This window comes from Onychomys torridus, chromosome 1 (assembly GCF_903995425.1).
Source record: "Onychomys torridus chromosome 1, mOncTor1.1, whole genome shotgun sequence".
Taxonomy (NCBI): domain Eukaryota; kingdom Metazoa; phylum Chordata; class Mammalia; order Rodentia; family Cricetidae; genus Onychomys; species Onychomys torridus.
Genome location: NC_050443.1, coordinates 90,130,103 through 90,146,101, shown reverse-complemented (window position 1 = coordinate 90,146,101; position 15,999 = coordinate 90,130,103). Strand labels below are relative to the sequence as shown.

General features: G+C 40.7%; 1 protein-coding gene across 2 annotated transcripts in view; it reads right to left on the bottom strand.

Moving 5' to 3' along the window:
* Usp47 (ubiquitin specific peptidase 47) overlaps positions 1-15,999 on the bottom strand; it is a 94,283-nt gene that overhangs the window by 13,298 nt on the left and 64,986 nt on the right. For both annotated transcript variants that reach the window (XM_036189246.1, XM_036189247.1), the window contains 9 exons: positions 13,425-13,556; positions 12,785-12,861; positions 12,239-12,294; positions 10,154-10,266; positions 9,315-9,419; positions 8,192-8,399; positions 7,048-7,163; positions 5,158-5,277; positions 3,067-3,859 (listed from right to left, as the gene is read on the bottom strand). In XM_036189246.1, the coding sequence (XP_036045139.1) occupies positions 3,067-3,859; positions 5,158-5,277; positions 7,048-7,163; positions 8,192-8,399; positions 9,315-9,419; positions 10,154-10,266; positions 12,239-12,294; positions 12,785-12,861; positions 13,425-13,556 (1,720 nt within the window). The remainder of the gene's footprint in view (positions 1-3,066; positions 3,860-5,157; positions 5,278-7,047; positions 7,164-8,191; positions 8,400-9,314; positions 9,420-10,153; positions 10,267-12,238; positions 12,295-12,784; positions 12,862-13,424; positions 13,557-15,999) is intronic.

The following is a 15,999-nucleotide window of genomic DNA, read 5'->3' as shown; positions in this document are numbered from 1 at the left end:
CAAGGCAAGCACTTTACTGATGGAGCTGTCTTTCATTTCTACTTCTTACTATATGGGGCCCGACACCTAGGGGTTCTCTTCCAATGGTAAAGGAAGCATGCACATTCAATTAGAAGCCTTACAGGGACTGGAAAGCTGGCTCAGTGGTTACGAGTGCCTGGTGTTCTTGCAGAGGACTAGAGTTCAGTTCCCAGCAACCATGCAGGGCAGCTCACAGCCCCCTGCAATTCTAGTTCCAGGTGATCTGATTTCCTTTCTGGTCTCCTTAAACATCCCCATACATACTCTTCCTCCCAACATAAGCAAAAACAAAATCTTAAAAAGCCGTATACATTGTGGCAATCCTGCTGCTCACTGTATAGATGTTATACATGTATGTTCTTTGTTTTGTTTTGGTTTGGTTTTTCGAGACAGGGTTTCTCTGTGTAGCTTTGCGCCTTTCCTGGAACTCACTTGGTAGCCCAGGCTGGCCTCAAACTCACAGAGATCCGCCTGCCTCTGCCTCCCGAGTGCTGGGATTACAGGGGTGCGCCACCACCGCCCGGCTACATGTATATTCTTTTGCCAGGTCTCCATCTTCTGTGAGCTGCAGTTTTCTAATATGTCAATGGAGGACACCAAGATTTGCTTTAGTAATTCAAAGACACTTTTGAGAAATAAACATTCTGAAAACTAAAAAACACAGGGGGAGTATTAGTACATGCTTCATTTGTGTTTTTGAGACAGAGTCCCACTATGTAGCCAAGGATGGACAAGAATTCACAGAGATCATCCTGCCTCTGCCCCTCACTCAGTACAATTAAAGGCACACTTCACCAAGCCAGGCTAATACATGTTTTGTTAAAGAGTAATACTACTAAGTATTTAACTTTTCTGAAAGCTACTTACTTTTCATACTTGGGAAAAGAAATATATGCTTTTTTTTTTTTTTTTTGGTCTTTTCGAGACAGAGTTTGAGTAACCCTGGCTGTCCTTGAACTCAGAGACTCACCTGCCTCTGCCCCCAAGGTCTGGGGTTAAAGTCATGAGCCACCACCACCCAGACAAAGAAATGTATCTCGACTCTGGTTCTTGTTAACTTGTGACTAGTTCTAACCTGTGGATATGTAAAAGTCCTTTCCAAAAGTTCTTTTTACAACTCATACAGGTCTACCTTGTGGGTATGCCTGCTGTTACTGCCTTTCTCAAATGCTTCCACTGACAAATCTCTTTTTTTGTCCTCTGAGATCTGTAACATTCAGAACTCTAGTTTATTTCTTGCCTACTATCAAATTAACAAAATTAAATTAACAAATTAAAAGGATTGGGATGTGGCTCAGTGGTAAAGTACCAAGTTCCATCCCCAGAAGCACACAAAATAAAAATAAAATAAGACTCGGTTAATAAATGAACCCTCACTTCCAAACTCCCTCTCTTTTGCCACTGAATATAGATTTTTTTAAAGGATGCGGGAAAGAAGTTGTTTCCTTTGGGACACAGAAAAGAGGTGTAAAATTTTTTTGTTTTGTTTTGTTTTTTGAGACAGGGTTTCTCTGTGTAGCTTTGCGCCTTTCCTGGAACTCACTTTGGAGACCAGGCTGGCCTCGAACTCACAGAGATCTGCCTGCCTCTGCTTCCCGAGTGCTGGGATTAAAGGTGTGTGCCACCACCACCCGGCTGTAAAAAATTTTTTTTCCTGCAAACTGAGTAACAATTTTTTGAAGTCATCCAAACAATACAAGCCTATTGCCATAGCTCTTGGTTATCCTCATAGCTTGATGTTAAGACCCTACTGTTAAAGACACCACATACTGAGTCATAGGACATGGAGAAATCAAGCTGGTACTGACCTGAAAGTTTCATCTCCGCTGGCTAACTTTCAAAATGCTGGAAGGTTCTATGCACGCTACTGGGGTTGAAAAATAACCAGTTGTCTTACCCAGTTGTGAATCTGGAGAGCTACAATAAGGACAGGCCTGATAAGATTTGCCCACTGCTGCAATTGTAATTGTTAATGGGAATAACTAACCACTTTCTGACTGGACTTAAGGCCTGCTCCACAAGACAGGACCATTAACTGAGTCAAAGCCCAGTGGCTGGCTAGGTCACAGGCCCTAAGGGAGAACTGCTAAATGGACATAAACTACCCCTTAAGTACTTACAACGTTATACTTATAGAGTAGTACATCTCTCAACCCTCATCAGAGAAGCTTCTTTTTGCAGTAGATGGCAATTAATACAGCGACCCAACTGGTTACTGTATGAGAACAAAGGACTATGAAGTACTCAGTGTTAAATGGGACAGCTATCTCATACACACACCCTACCCTTCAAGGCTCAGGAACATTCTGGAACAGGGGGTGTTAAAAATTTAAGAGCCAGAGGTAGTGGGCATCTGTATCAACAGTATTTGCCAGATGTGACAAGGCTGCTACACACACAAACTCCAAGTGCTTGTGAATGCAGGCACAAGCCCTGCAGAAATCAAGACAGTTGAAGTCCCAACACGATGGGCAGGGTTCATAGTACCAACCTAGGTGAGAAGCTTCTGGCAACTGATGTCTGCTGGAGAAAGAAGATTCAAGTTTTCCTCAGGGGTGTGGCCCCTGAGAGGCTACTCATGTTCCAGTAGATGGCCCTATACCAATGCACATAGAGACAGCACTAAGTGGACTCAATGAGCTTACACACAGCATATGAAGCTGGGAGGAAAAAGTAGTGGTAGTGGGGAATAGAGACTGTACTGAAGGGGAGGAAATGGGTGGATTTGATCAAAACACATTACTATGCATACATAAACTTCTCAAACAAAAATAAACCCTTGAAAGCATCTAGCTTCTTTAGCAGTGAGGGTGTATGTTACCTTTGAAGTATTCCTTGGTGTTCTTACCATAGACTTTCCTACTATCGGTTACTCTTCTACTTAACTCGACACAATTACTGCCTAAAGTACTGCACTGCCAATGAAAGAAAGCGGAACTATCTCACAGTCCAGGAAGTTACTGTAAGGCCGTCTTAGAGCTAAGAATCAAACTTTAGTGAGGAACACACTGGTGCCCTCCCAGAGCCTTCCTCTCCAGTACATACATTTGTGTCCTTCCCCAGAGCCTTCGTCTGCAGCGTAGGGGTCGGCTTTGAAGTACACGTACTGCATCTCCCCCCTGCTCTTGCCACTCTCGTCATATTCACTGTCAGTCCCAGAGTCTTCCTCGGCTGTGTCCCACGTCTCCTTTTTCCCTTCGTTTGCCTTAGTTCTTCTACTACTTGTGATACTGTGAGAGTCGAGTCCGTTGGCCAGAGGAATCTGAGCACTGTCTGCATTGCACAAAGTGTCACTGCTGTGACTGGAGCTAAGAATATCACTGTCGACTGAACTTGTACTCCGGTCATTATTCACATCTGAGTCTGAGCGTTCTTCAGACTGAAAGTTTTCTGGGTCAGAAGTCTGAATGTGCTGTTCAAGCTCTCGATTATCCACAGAGGTGGAAGAGCCCCTCTCGTTGAGAGGGGACTCAATATTCTCAAAGTCGCTTGTCTCAGTGCTTTTGCTGCTGTCTCCATTGTCTCCATCCTGCTGCTGCTGCTGCTGCTGCTGCTGCAGGGACAAGCTTTTGAGTTTCTCAGTGCTCTCTTCTAGAATAGCATCCACAGACTTGAAGCTCCCTGCAGGCCCTTTGACTCTTTCACAGTCACCCTCCACATTACTAGAATCGCCTCCAGCTTTCTGGTACGCTGTCCTTTTGGAATAAGATCCTGGTGATTGTTCAGGCAGCAAAACAAATAATCGGATTGTATTTGCATGTCGATCCAGAAGTTTCCACAAGTGGGAGTCTGTGAAGGCTGCTTGGTGATCCAGAGTCTCAGAGCTTTCAACAAACACCTAAACAGTGAGTGAGAGAGTTACACTCCATACAACGTTAGTGGTATTCTTATTCTTCATAAGAACGTCGTATCAATACAAGTTAGTACATAGTATGCTATAAAACTTGCAACATTATACATAAATTTGACCAGGCACGGTAGCATATACCCAATCTCAGTACTTGTAGGACAGAGGCAGGATAACTGTCACAGGTTAGCCTGGTCTATGTAGTGAGTTCAAGGCCAGCTAAGGCAAATTCAAGACCCTGTCTCCAAAAAACAAAACAAAACAAAAATTAACCATAAATTTGGCAATAATTAACAGTATGTTGAGTTTTTCATAAAAAGGTAAACCTATTACTACTTTATAAATGTTATATATTAAGACTATTAGTTAACCATATAAGAAAAAAATGGGGACTAAAAGGATTGCTCTGGCACTCTTTTTCATAAATTAACATTATTATAGTTTAAACATAAAAAAAAGAAATTATATTTAAAAAACTTGTGCACACATGAATGTGTATATGGTTTATGGGTGTGTAGCACACATGCACAGTTCAGAAAAAAACTTGAGGTAGTTAATTCTCCCTAACTTATGTGTTCATGGGATCAAATTTAGGTTGTCAGGCTTGGTCACAAGCATCTCGCACCTGATGAATGCTCTTGACAGCCCATAGGTTACATTTTAATATCACATATTAGAAGAAGATACAAAATAAAATGATATTAAAAAGGTTACATGTATGTACTAAGATGAAAGACTGGCAAGTGAGCTGAGCAAAGGTAATGAACAAGTCTGGATGCACCAAGACACAGGGCAAGTCATGGTATTGATGGCACACTGAAGGTAATAAGTCCTAAAACAAGCTGCACAACTTGTCTTCTCCCCAACTGAGACATGAGCAGGCAAAGGGGACAAGCATGGGAGAGTCTCATGAGGCCCATCTCTAACTTGGTTACCAGGGAACTCAAGGATGGAAACTAGGAAGACAGTCACCTAGGAGGGAGACTCAATCACAAAAATCTCAAAGCTTGAAAACTGAAGGAGGGTAAGGAAACAAGAAAAAGTGCTCCCAGGCAGAGGGCACAGGGCGGGGGGTGGGGGTGTGAGCAGCAGCAAGGAGGAGTTAGTGGAGAAAGAAGCCAAACTGGATGACAAAGGAAGAAAATCTGGGGTGGCTGTGTGCACTGAAAGGCTACTCTTGCACAGACAGATGAGGACAGTGCTGGTTGCTCGCAGCCAGGCTTACAATAAATACTCAACTTTACTCCATTTGTTAGCAGCAAAGACACAATGAAAAGGTAAAGGCATACCTTGTTACTTCTAAAGAAGCCCTCGGCCTTTAGGGTCTTGCTGGGCACGCTGAGAAGGCGCAGGTCATTGTAGCAGCGTTCTAGCACTATCCGCATGGATTCTGCAGCTAAGTGAGTGGCCTGTAACGAAAGTGTCAGTACAGAGTGTGCTACCCAAAGGAATTCTGGCTGGCTTTAGACACAGAGAAGAGAAAACTACTGATGACAGCTGGGACCTGGGTGCCAATTCTAGGGCCAATCTTCAAGAAACGTCAGAGAAAATACTTTTAAGTGGAGATTTAATAGTTTTTGGTAACTCAAAGTTAAAATTCTTAGTCATCTCCCTATCACTTATGCTGTAAAATGAGCAAAGTAACACTTTCTAACTTTCAAGAATTTTGTTTATGACAAAACTCTGTGATTACATTTGTTCTTTAAACATTTATTTCCTCAATGAGGGTGGGCTAACATACTGTATTGTCCTTTTTTCTTTTTAAATCCAACCGCAGGCTTATATTTTGCATTGGATTGAAAATGTTTGCAGGTGGCACTTTTTAAATGTATAGAGCCATCTGATCCCCTGGTATCATGTGTGAGCAAGTTAGCCATCAGGCAGGACACTGTACAGTATGATGTGTCTTCTGATGTACCTGCCAACTGTGGTTGAAGTCTCCTAGCTGTTACTGCTCAAACACAGTGACAGTCACCAAACCTGACAGAACTGACAAAATCCCTCACAACTAGAACACTCGTGTACCGATGGTCAGGAAATCCCCAGACATTGAGCTATAAGATAAGACCTGAAAACTGTACTTCAAACTTTTTTTTTTAACTTGCATCCAATGGACAGTAAGGAAGGCTGCAAAACTCTACCGGTTTGTGTGCTCAAGGTACACAGTATGGGACCCTTGACAGAGAAGAGAACAGTCATTTGTCACACATGGTCCAGTCCATTTATCCAAAGAGATGCAAATGTTTTCATCATCTCATTCCTGCTCAAACATTCAGAACAGGCCTATGTTCTGAGCCACTATTTAATCCATCACTGTTCTTTCATCAAGTCTGCTCCCCACTTCACTGTTGCTATTAATATGTCATCATCACCTCTCATTCAGAACTGAGATGACTCAGTGGATAGTCTCGTCACTAAGCCTGAGTGCATGCATACACACCACAAAATAAGTAAATGTAATAAAAATACTAAAGTCTGGGTGTGGCGGTGCACATCTTTAATCCCAGCACCCAGAAGGTAGAGGCAGGAAGATAGTTACGAGTTCAAGACTAGCCTGGTTTACATAATGAGTTCCAGGCCAGCCAGGCACTATTAGGAGGGGTGGCCTTGCTGGAGTAGGTGTGGCCTTGCTGGAGTAGGTGTGGCCTTGCTGGAGGAAGTGTGTCACTGTGGAGGCGGGCTTTGAGGTCTCATATATGCTCAAGCCATGCCTAGTGAGAAAGACTACTTCTGTCTGTTGCCTGTAGAAGATGTAGAACTCTCAGCTACCTCTCCAGCACCATGCCTGCCTATATGCCACCATGTTCCACCATGATGAATGATAATGGACTAAAACTTTCAACTGTAAGCTAGCCAATAAATGTTTTCTTTATAAGAGTTGCTGTGGTGGTCATGGTGTCTCTTCATAGCTTTAGAAATCCTAACTAAGACCTAAATTGAATTCATATCTGTAGCATGTGTTTCACCCAGCTCAAATATAGTCTGGGTCAGTGCTACTGCCTCATGCCCCAAAGTTGCTCAGGATGTTTCTTCTACCTGAAGTATCCCTTTGTATTTCAATTGTGTCCTGCCTATAAATATTGCCCCTTTACAGTAGAATCTACAACTTGGAACTACTACAGTGAGCTGTATACACAGTTAAGAACTCAAGAACATTCATGGTCTAATTCACCACTTACCTTTGAGATCAGCTGTTTGAACTCTGTAACTGTTTGATTTAAATAAGCACGGACGGTTATAGGAGCAGCGACAGTCTCGGCCTTCAGATCCACAACATGCACTTTCACCATCACTTCTATCGCATTGGAAAACATGGAAACATAGCTGACGGTTATTTTCTTAAACTGTATTTTACATGAGCAGTGCATTCTAAATGTGTTTCTAATAGATGGCAAAGAGAGTATGTTCTCATTATCGAATACAGTGGGTATATATTTCATCCATCTAATGATCATTAAAAAGCATTATTTTAGATCTATGCATTGTAAAAAATCCAAAATATAATTAAAAAATGTTTTATTTCCTTTTAAAATGTAACACCACTTTCAGATTTATTAAGCAAATTAAAAATACAATCCAGTTGCTTCTTGGTCTTAGGAGCAAATGTAAAACACATATGCAAAATAAATACTAATGGGGCAGATATAACCCTGCTTATAAACAACCTCCATTAAGCCATTCACGACCTTGTTGCTCTCCTCAAACAATGTACTTCAAATCCCACAGAAAATTCTATGCACAAACTAGTGTGGTATATCAGTTTCTTTTTTGTTTTTAGATCATATGTATAACTAAATTTTAGTCACCTGAAAAAGAAATAGCCATCAAGAACTACATCTAGCTGCTGTTTTAATGTCAATTCTCAAATTTCCCCTTATATTGCTTACTTAAATGATAAATATACTTTGGACAGCAGAGCCACACAAAGCAAAGAAGTGTATGGCTTCCATAATGAATAGGAGAGGGAAGGTGGGAGAAGAGGAGGAGAGAGAAAGATGTCGACAGAGATACCCTTAGGAGTTGAGCAGGTAATTATGGCATTCTTATTATCAGGCAGACACTACATCATTTAGCACTCCACATTAAAGAAGGAAATCCTACTGCTGCTCACTACTTAAATTCTGTGAATAGACAAGGTCTAGCAAGTGTGCCCACTTGGACTTGTGAAATGCCCATCTCAGCCAACTTGTCAAAATTATGTATACTTTAAGAACATATTAAAAACTTTTTTTTTTTTTTTTACTCATTCACTTCTATGAAGAAAACATTTGATCACAGTAATTTAAAGCCCACTGTAACTCAAAGGAGTATAAAATGACTTACCTCCAGGTTTGTAAGACTGGAAAACTTGATCAGGCTTTCTAGTCTCCAACAGCAGATCAAACATGTATGTGGACTTCACTCCTCCCAGGAGCAGCCCCATTGGTGTGTCTTCTTCTCCCTCATATGATCGTTCCAGGTAATCATGAAACTCATCATATTTTACCAGGCGACAGCAGTCCAGCGGAATCACCTCTTCTAAGTCCATCATCTAACAAACCACAATCCCCACAAGTAAAAACATAAGAGAGCTTTAGTTTCATATGCAGTAATCCTAAGAGATCCATATAAACAATAAAATCTATACAATTATGATTTTTATCAGAGTAACAGATACCTTTCATTTTGAGAAAGAGCCACGTGTATGTAACCCAGGCTGACCCTGAATTCACTATGCAAAAGAGGATGACTGTGAACACTCAATCCCCCCCCCCCCCCCCCCCAGACAGGGTTCTTCTGTGCAGTTTTGGTGCCTGTCCTGGATCTCGCTCTGCAGACCAGGTTGGCCTCGAAATCATAGAGCTCCACCTGGCTTTGCCTCCTGAGTGCTGGGATTAAAGGTGTGTGCCACCAACACTCAGTTCTGAACACTTGATCTTATTGCCTCCATCTCTCAAATGCTGAGAGTACAGGGTATGAGCATCCATGCCTAGCTTTAATTTATTTAATAACCACCTTTCATTATTCCTAGAATAACACAAACCATACAGTGACATAGTTGTGTCCTTATCATGGTTACTATTGCAGGATAAATTATCTCAATATACTAATATACTACTTTATGACATCTAAACAAAATAATTGCAAATTGTAAAAGAAAAACTTTTTCCCATTGGATTATAAATTCCACAAGGCCAAGACCATATCTTCCCCCTGATATCTCTAATGGCTCATACAGAAGGCACTCAATAGATACCTTCTAAGTAAACAGAAAGCACAAATAAATGTGTTTCTTATTCTAATTCCAGGATTCAGAAAGGTTAAATGGCTTTCATATGAAGATGCTGGTAGATGGAGGGAAATTAACAGGCTTTAGAATCCATTAAAAGTATTCACATCATCATCTATCTCAACTATAAAACTTAGGAGCTATCAAAATTAAAATCCAACTGTGCATTAGACATACCTTATAAGCCATTTCTACTGCTTCCTTTAATGTCTTATCCTTATGAACCTCCAACTTATTTTCCATCATTACTTGTTTCATGGGATGTAAACAGAATAATTTTATCTATAAAACAGAAAATAGCATCATCAACTCACTAGGTCAAATGTCACAGCTAAATTCTTTGGCAGATAGTGCTTTTTTTTTTTTTTTTTTTTTTTTTTTGGTGACAGGGTTTCTTTGTTTAACAGCCTTGACTGTTCTGGAACTTGCTCTGTAGACCAGGCTGGCCTTGAACTCAGAGACCCACCTGCCCCTGCCTCCCAAGTGCTTGGATCAAAGGCGTGCTCCATCATGCCCAGCAGCAGATAGCACTTTTCTTCATTGTCAAAACAATGCAATTAAAAAATAAAAACCATAGTTGGGACTATTCTTTCTTTCTTGTTTTTTTCAAGACAGGGTTTCTCTGTGTAGACCAGGCTGGCCTTGAACTCACAGATCTGCCTGTCTTTGCTTCCCAAGTGCTAGGATTAAAGGCGTGTGCCACCACCTCCCATCTGTTTAAGGATTTTGAAGGAGAACAGTATGGGTAGTTGGAGAGTGACTGAAGAGTGGCCTTCATTTTTGTGCCTTTCCTAGTCCTTCCTTCCTGAGGACATGGGCATGCCTACCTCACACAGCTGCACAAGCACTGAGCATCATCCTACACATCACCACACTTCAGCACCAAATTATGCTCATCCTTGTGGTAAAGCCACACTACCTAATGGCCACAACCGAACTCTGGGTATCAGGAGAACGACAGCAGTCAGAAGAGCAAACCTCAACAGCACTTGTCAATCACAATCATGGAATCGAACCTTGCATGTGTTGCGTTCAATTTCTCGTTGCCTCTTTTCCTGTTCTTCCAATTCTCTCTCCTTCTGCACCAAGTTCTTAATGTGTTCTGGGTACTCCTCCACTTCTAGAAATTCTAGGAACATAAAACAATGTCACTCAGAGTTATATCTTGTGTTCTTTTTTGCTCTTCTGCGCTGCCATGGAAACATATGTCCTTCTTTCAGTGTGAAACAAGCTTCTTCCAGGCAATAATGAGAAGTATTGATAGTGAAACCATATGCAGACCTAGTAAATGGCTCAAACCTCCTAGGAGAATTCAATGAGATTTCAAAATTTCAAAAGCTTTGAAAATGGACAATCATTTTTTATTTAAACTTCTGCTATCACCATGAAACCCTCTGGCCGTGGGCAACTTTATTTCTCCAGACCTTGGCTTCTTTAGCTTACTAAAAGGGCCTGGCCCAAAAGTTATTGGTTAGAATATAATGCAAATAAATAAAAGGTACTGCTGCTACATAGGTGATTGTTACTACACTCTGATAGCATTCCTACCTTCCCTTCCTCCTCAATGGAATCCTTTAGCTGCCTTCTAACCAAAGAAGGCAGAGGCACCAAACTGGTAACTCCACAGTAACATGTGTCTTAAAAGCATGTAAGAGACAATATGAAATTAAGACACTTGAATAAAGCCAATGAATGTTTGACTTTAAGGAGAACGATAAGTATCTATAGGACCTAAAAAGAGTGAAAATGCAATGCTTCTAGAAATCAGCTCTAGTCTAAAAAAAAAGAAAAAGAAAAACACTCTTCCCTTGCTGGCTGTTCAGGACATCTTCTTGCAATCAGCTAGCTAAAAGCATTCACAACCAGATGACACAGTGCCACAGAACAAGAGTCGGGGAGTTAGCCAAGGGCTGGAGCACTGCACTGTCCACATCGAGTTTTACAGGATGCACGGATTTCAATCCTGGCTTTGCCTCCAGTGAATCTATAGATCTCGAAATATACATCTGTTGAAATGATGACTACATTTAAAAATTTGCATTGACTGAGTCCACAAACTAACTTTTGTTCACAAAAATGTGAACAAAAAAATAATAGTTGAAACAGATATACTAAGAGCACATCAGCTCCTAAAAATAAATGTTGAGATCCAAGCTAGTGATTACTTTTTAAATTATGAAAAGAATATGAGCAAACTCATCGTCTGTGTGTCTATAGTCAAATATATACACACCTTAATATGTTTCCAACATTGTCAATGAGTAAGAATTAGCAAGAAAACAAAACCCTAAGAACTAAAGATTTTAAAGTAATATCAACCAAAAATATAAATAAAAAGGACAAACACTTTATATTCAAGCTTGTTTCTGGAAGGTCAGAGGGCAGCTTTGAAGGTTCTGGCATTGAAATCAGGCCATCAGTGTTGGCAGCAAGTGCTTTTACCAGTTGAGCCATCTTGCTGGCCCCTGGGACTCTTAATAAAATTAAAATATAATAAAAATTTGTACTAGATTCATAAAATTTTATTTGCTCTTTAATCAAATAAACAGATACTATATTAAAAGATTTCTGAAGTATTTCAGGCTACGTGGAGTCCTCTCTCAAACAATGTAGATATTAACAAATCCAAAAAGCTTGAAACAGAAACAAACAGAAGCATATTTGAGTTTTCACTGCATACTAGCTATGCTGCAAGACTCTAAAGTGTTGTTTCATTCATGTATAACAACTCTATAAGGTGTCATCATTTCCGGTCTACACATCTGCAAAGACTCAGAAAGGTCAAGTGATTTGCTCATTTAATATTACTATTTTGAGACAAGGTCCTGCTAAATTGACTGTAGGTCTCAGACTTGTAATCCTCTTGGCCTTACTCAGCCTACCAAGTAACTAGAGTTACATATCACTGAGCACATATCACTGTGCTCGCTTTACAGATTCTTGCCAAATATTTTTATCACATGGTATTACTTCGTAACAGTGTTAATAATTCCCTCTCCCAGGCATAGAAAGTCCTAGCTGTTAACTGTCCATCACCTAAAAGCAGTTGTCTAGGTTTACAAGATGTGCCAAGGAAATGACTTTACGATGGGCTAACGTACTTGCATTTCTCGTTGGATCCTTCAGTCTGTATATCAGCATATATGCATTTGTTGAGCTAGGAGAAATATAAAAAAGAGTAACAGGTTCTTCAAATGGTAGATTCCATTCATAAGCATCAAGTCTTCATTTGAAATATTAGTATTTTTTTCTTTCAAATAATCAGAAAATCATACCACCATTCACAAACACATTAAAATTAAAACATTCCAGAAAGAAAGGAAGTTTTCCTTGTTAATGGTGCACTTATGAAAAGGTTAAAATACCTTCTTTTGGTAACACAGTGAAATCGTCAAGAAGGCTGTATACCACAATACCTACTACAGCTAAGTCAGGGCTGGGCAAACTGCTTTGCTGGAAAGAGTCACGGGAAAAAAAAATCTCAGACTTTATAGCCAGATGGTCTGTGATAGTGGGAACCCATCAGCCACCACTTATGAACAGAGGCCCATGGCTTGTAGTCTGCTGACCCTTGGGGAAGGCTTTCTCTAGTAAGATCCGTGGAGAAGCTACAACCCACTTCAGTGTATCAACATGCTATTGCTTACCTTGCAAAAGCACTGGAGTAGTAGCCTCTGCTTCCTGAAGACCCACCATGTGTCTTCTTAATGTCTTCTTGAGTTATCTAAAAAGTTGTAACGTTACTCTTGTAAAAACCAATGACACCATTACATTAATGCCAACATGTAAATATATAATCCAATATTCTAGGGCTGTTTTTTTGTTTTTATTTTTTTTTTTAATTCTTGAAATAGGTTCTTAATCTGTAGACCAGGCTGGGCTTGAACTCTGGGCAATCCTCTGTCTCAGCCTTCCCAATGCTAGAAACTGCAGTGAACTACCAAGCCCAACTCTTAATCCAACCCTTTAGTTTCTGAATTACATGTATCATGATATTGTCTAGAAGCACTACACAGATAATTCAGTTTACCAGTGGCTGCTCTGGTGAGTCAGGCTCAAGGGATTCTAGTCCCACATCACTCACAAGGAGTACATAAGAAGGGCGGGGGCTAGAGGAAAGGTGTACTCTAAATTGGAAACATGTAACAAGCTCTAACAGAGCAGAACAAGGACACGACTAACAATGAAAGGCTGGTTTGACTGGGACATGAGCGATACCATCATAGGCATCTCTGCTTTGATTACACACCCCGCCACTGAGTAACTTCTCCATTCTAGGAGACTTACCCTGCTCACATGCTGGTCATTGAAACTGTACCACTGCTCATCACTGAACGACTTTATGCAAGCATAATAGTGACCTCCAGCAGCACTCCCTGAATGCACCATCACTGAGAAAAGCTCATACATCAGGGAGTTCTAAGGAGAGAAGAAAAAGAATATTGGAAGAGAAGGCTACAAAACCCTTATTTCCTATGGATGCAGAGTTAAGTAATGTGACAACTATCCTATGATAGGCTAACTTGTCCTTCAGGTAACGTTAAAATAGCAAGTCACCAAAAAACTCACTATTCAACAGCTTTCAGTGTATTTCTTTACATTTTTACTATGCTGTCATGTGATCTTTGGAACTATGTATGTCTATAAACATGTGCTTAATTATTTATGAAAAAATAAGTCTAAAATTGTAAAGTAGGTACTAAACAGAAGGCTGTTTTAATTTGCATAGTCAAGATCAAGCAATTACCAACACATTGCTTTTTTCCTTTAAATAAAATTCTATTTCTTACAGTAATTTGAAGTATCTTCTAATGTACTCATGCAGTATTTTTGATAAGTAACATATTAATGTGGTATTTATTATTTATCTTAATAATGAATCCAAGCCAGGAATGGTTAAATTATAGCACCTGTGGGGCAGAGGCAGACAGAACTCTTGAGTTTAAGGCCAGCCTGTTTACATAGTAAGTTTTAGGATAACCACAGCTCCACAGAAGAGACATTGCGCGCGCGCACACACACACACACACACACACACACACACACACACACACACACACACACACGGGGAGGGAGAGAGAACTGTGCTATTTCTGTAATAAATCAGTTCATGGCCACTCCACTCTGAACATGTCTGATGTTGTCTATAATGAACTAATAAACTAAGAACCTTTCCTCTTTTTCTTGGTTCTTTTGTTGATAGTAGAGAGGGAATTCATAGATGCTAGGCAAGTGCTCCAGAACCTGGGTATATGCTTGCCCCTCTTTGTTATTTTTCATTCTGAGATAGGGTCAAGTTGCCTAGGTGGTTTTGAACCTATTATGTTGCCCAGGGTAGGCCTCAAACTTATGACTCTCCTAGACTAGCATTCTAAGTGCTAGGAATTACAAGCCATGTGCCAGGACATTAGCCTGAAGTACTTTTTCTTTTAGAAGCTTTGGTACTTCACACCCCTAAAACAATTATCACTACTAGACATCCTGGCTACCAGTATTTTCATCTCCAAAAACAACAGGGAGCAGCCAGACATAGAAGTCCAGGCCTATAACCTTAGCACTTGAGAGGCTAAAGAAGGACATAGCTGTGAATTCAAGGCCAGCCTGGGCTACACAGTGAGTTTAGAGCCAGTCTACACTATAAAGTGAGACTGTTTCAAAAACCCCAAACACGCCAGGTGGTTGGTGGTGGTGCACGCCTTTACTCCCAGCACTTGAGAGGCAGAGGCAGGAGGATCTCTGAGCTAAAGGCCAGCCTGGTCTATGTAGTGAGTTCCAAGACAGCCAGGACTGCTACATGAAGAAATCCTGTCTCAAAAAAACCAAACTAAAATAAAAACCCAGACACAATAGAGAGGAAGATATAATAGCACAGAAGGCTTATATGAAATCCACAAGGGGGCTAGGGAGACAGTTCAGAGTTAAAGAGCACTTGCTGCTCTTGCAGAGGATCTAGGTTTGGTTCTCTGCACCTGAATTGTAGCTCACAACCACCCTTTTCTAGGCTCCACAGGTACCAGGTATGCACATGGTACACACACATACATACATTTGTAAGATAGATATTTAATCTTAAAAACTCCACAACCACCTAAAAATGTAAGAATTTTATCAACTCAGAGGTTTAGGTTATATAAGCAGCAGTAACAAGGTGCATCGAAGGGAGACTCTTATAAGTAGTTACCCATGCTTGAGTGGGCTTTTTGGTGACAGAGCTGCCTAAGAGCCATCATGCTCCATTAAAGAAGTCCAATAAACTCACTGGTTCACCAAGCTGGACTTGGAGGGAACCCTTTCTCTGGTCTGTCATCGCCATCTCTACCTGGAGTGAATAAATATAGAGTTCCCAAGGCTGGAGAGATGGCTCAGTGGTTAAGAGCATTGGCTGCTTTTCCAGAGGACCCGGGTTCAGTTCCTAGCACTCACAATCACCTGCAACTCTAGACATCCTTTTCTAGCCTCTGAGGGTACCAGGTACACAAATGGTGTACAGCCATGCAGGCAAAACACCCATACACATAAAATAATTTTAAAATAGAGTCTCCAGGAAGGGTTATGACACAAAAAGAAAGACCATTTATCCTAAGTAGATTCTCCAAATGGACAAGCAAGGTTTTTATTAAAGTTTATTTTGAGAGAGGGGCTTGCTTTGCAATCCTTTCTGAACTGGAACAAGCTATGATAGACCACGTTAGACTCAAACTTGCAGCCAATTCTCTGCCTTTTATCCTGTATTTTGGGATCACAGTGCACTACTGTACAGGCCTGTTAGATTTCATTCACGTTTCTGCAGGAGCTCTCCTTTCTCTTTCATTTTGCAGCACTAGGGAACAAATAAGGCCCTCAAGGAATGTTAAGTAAGCAC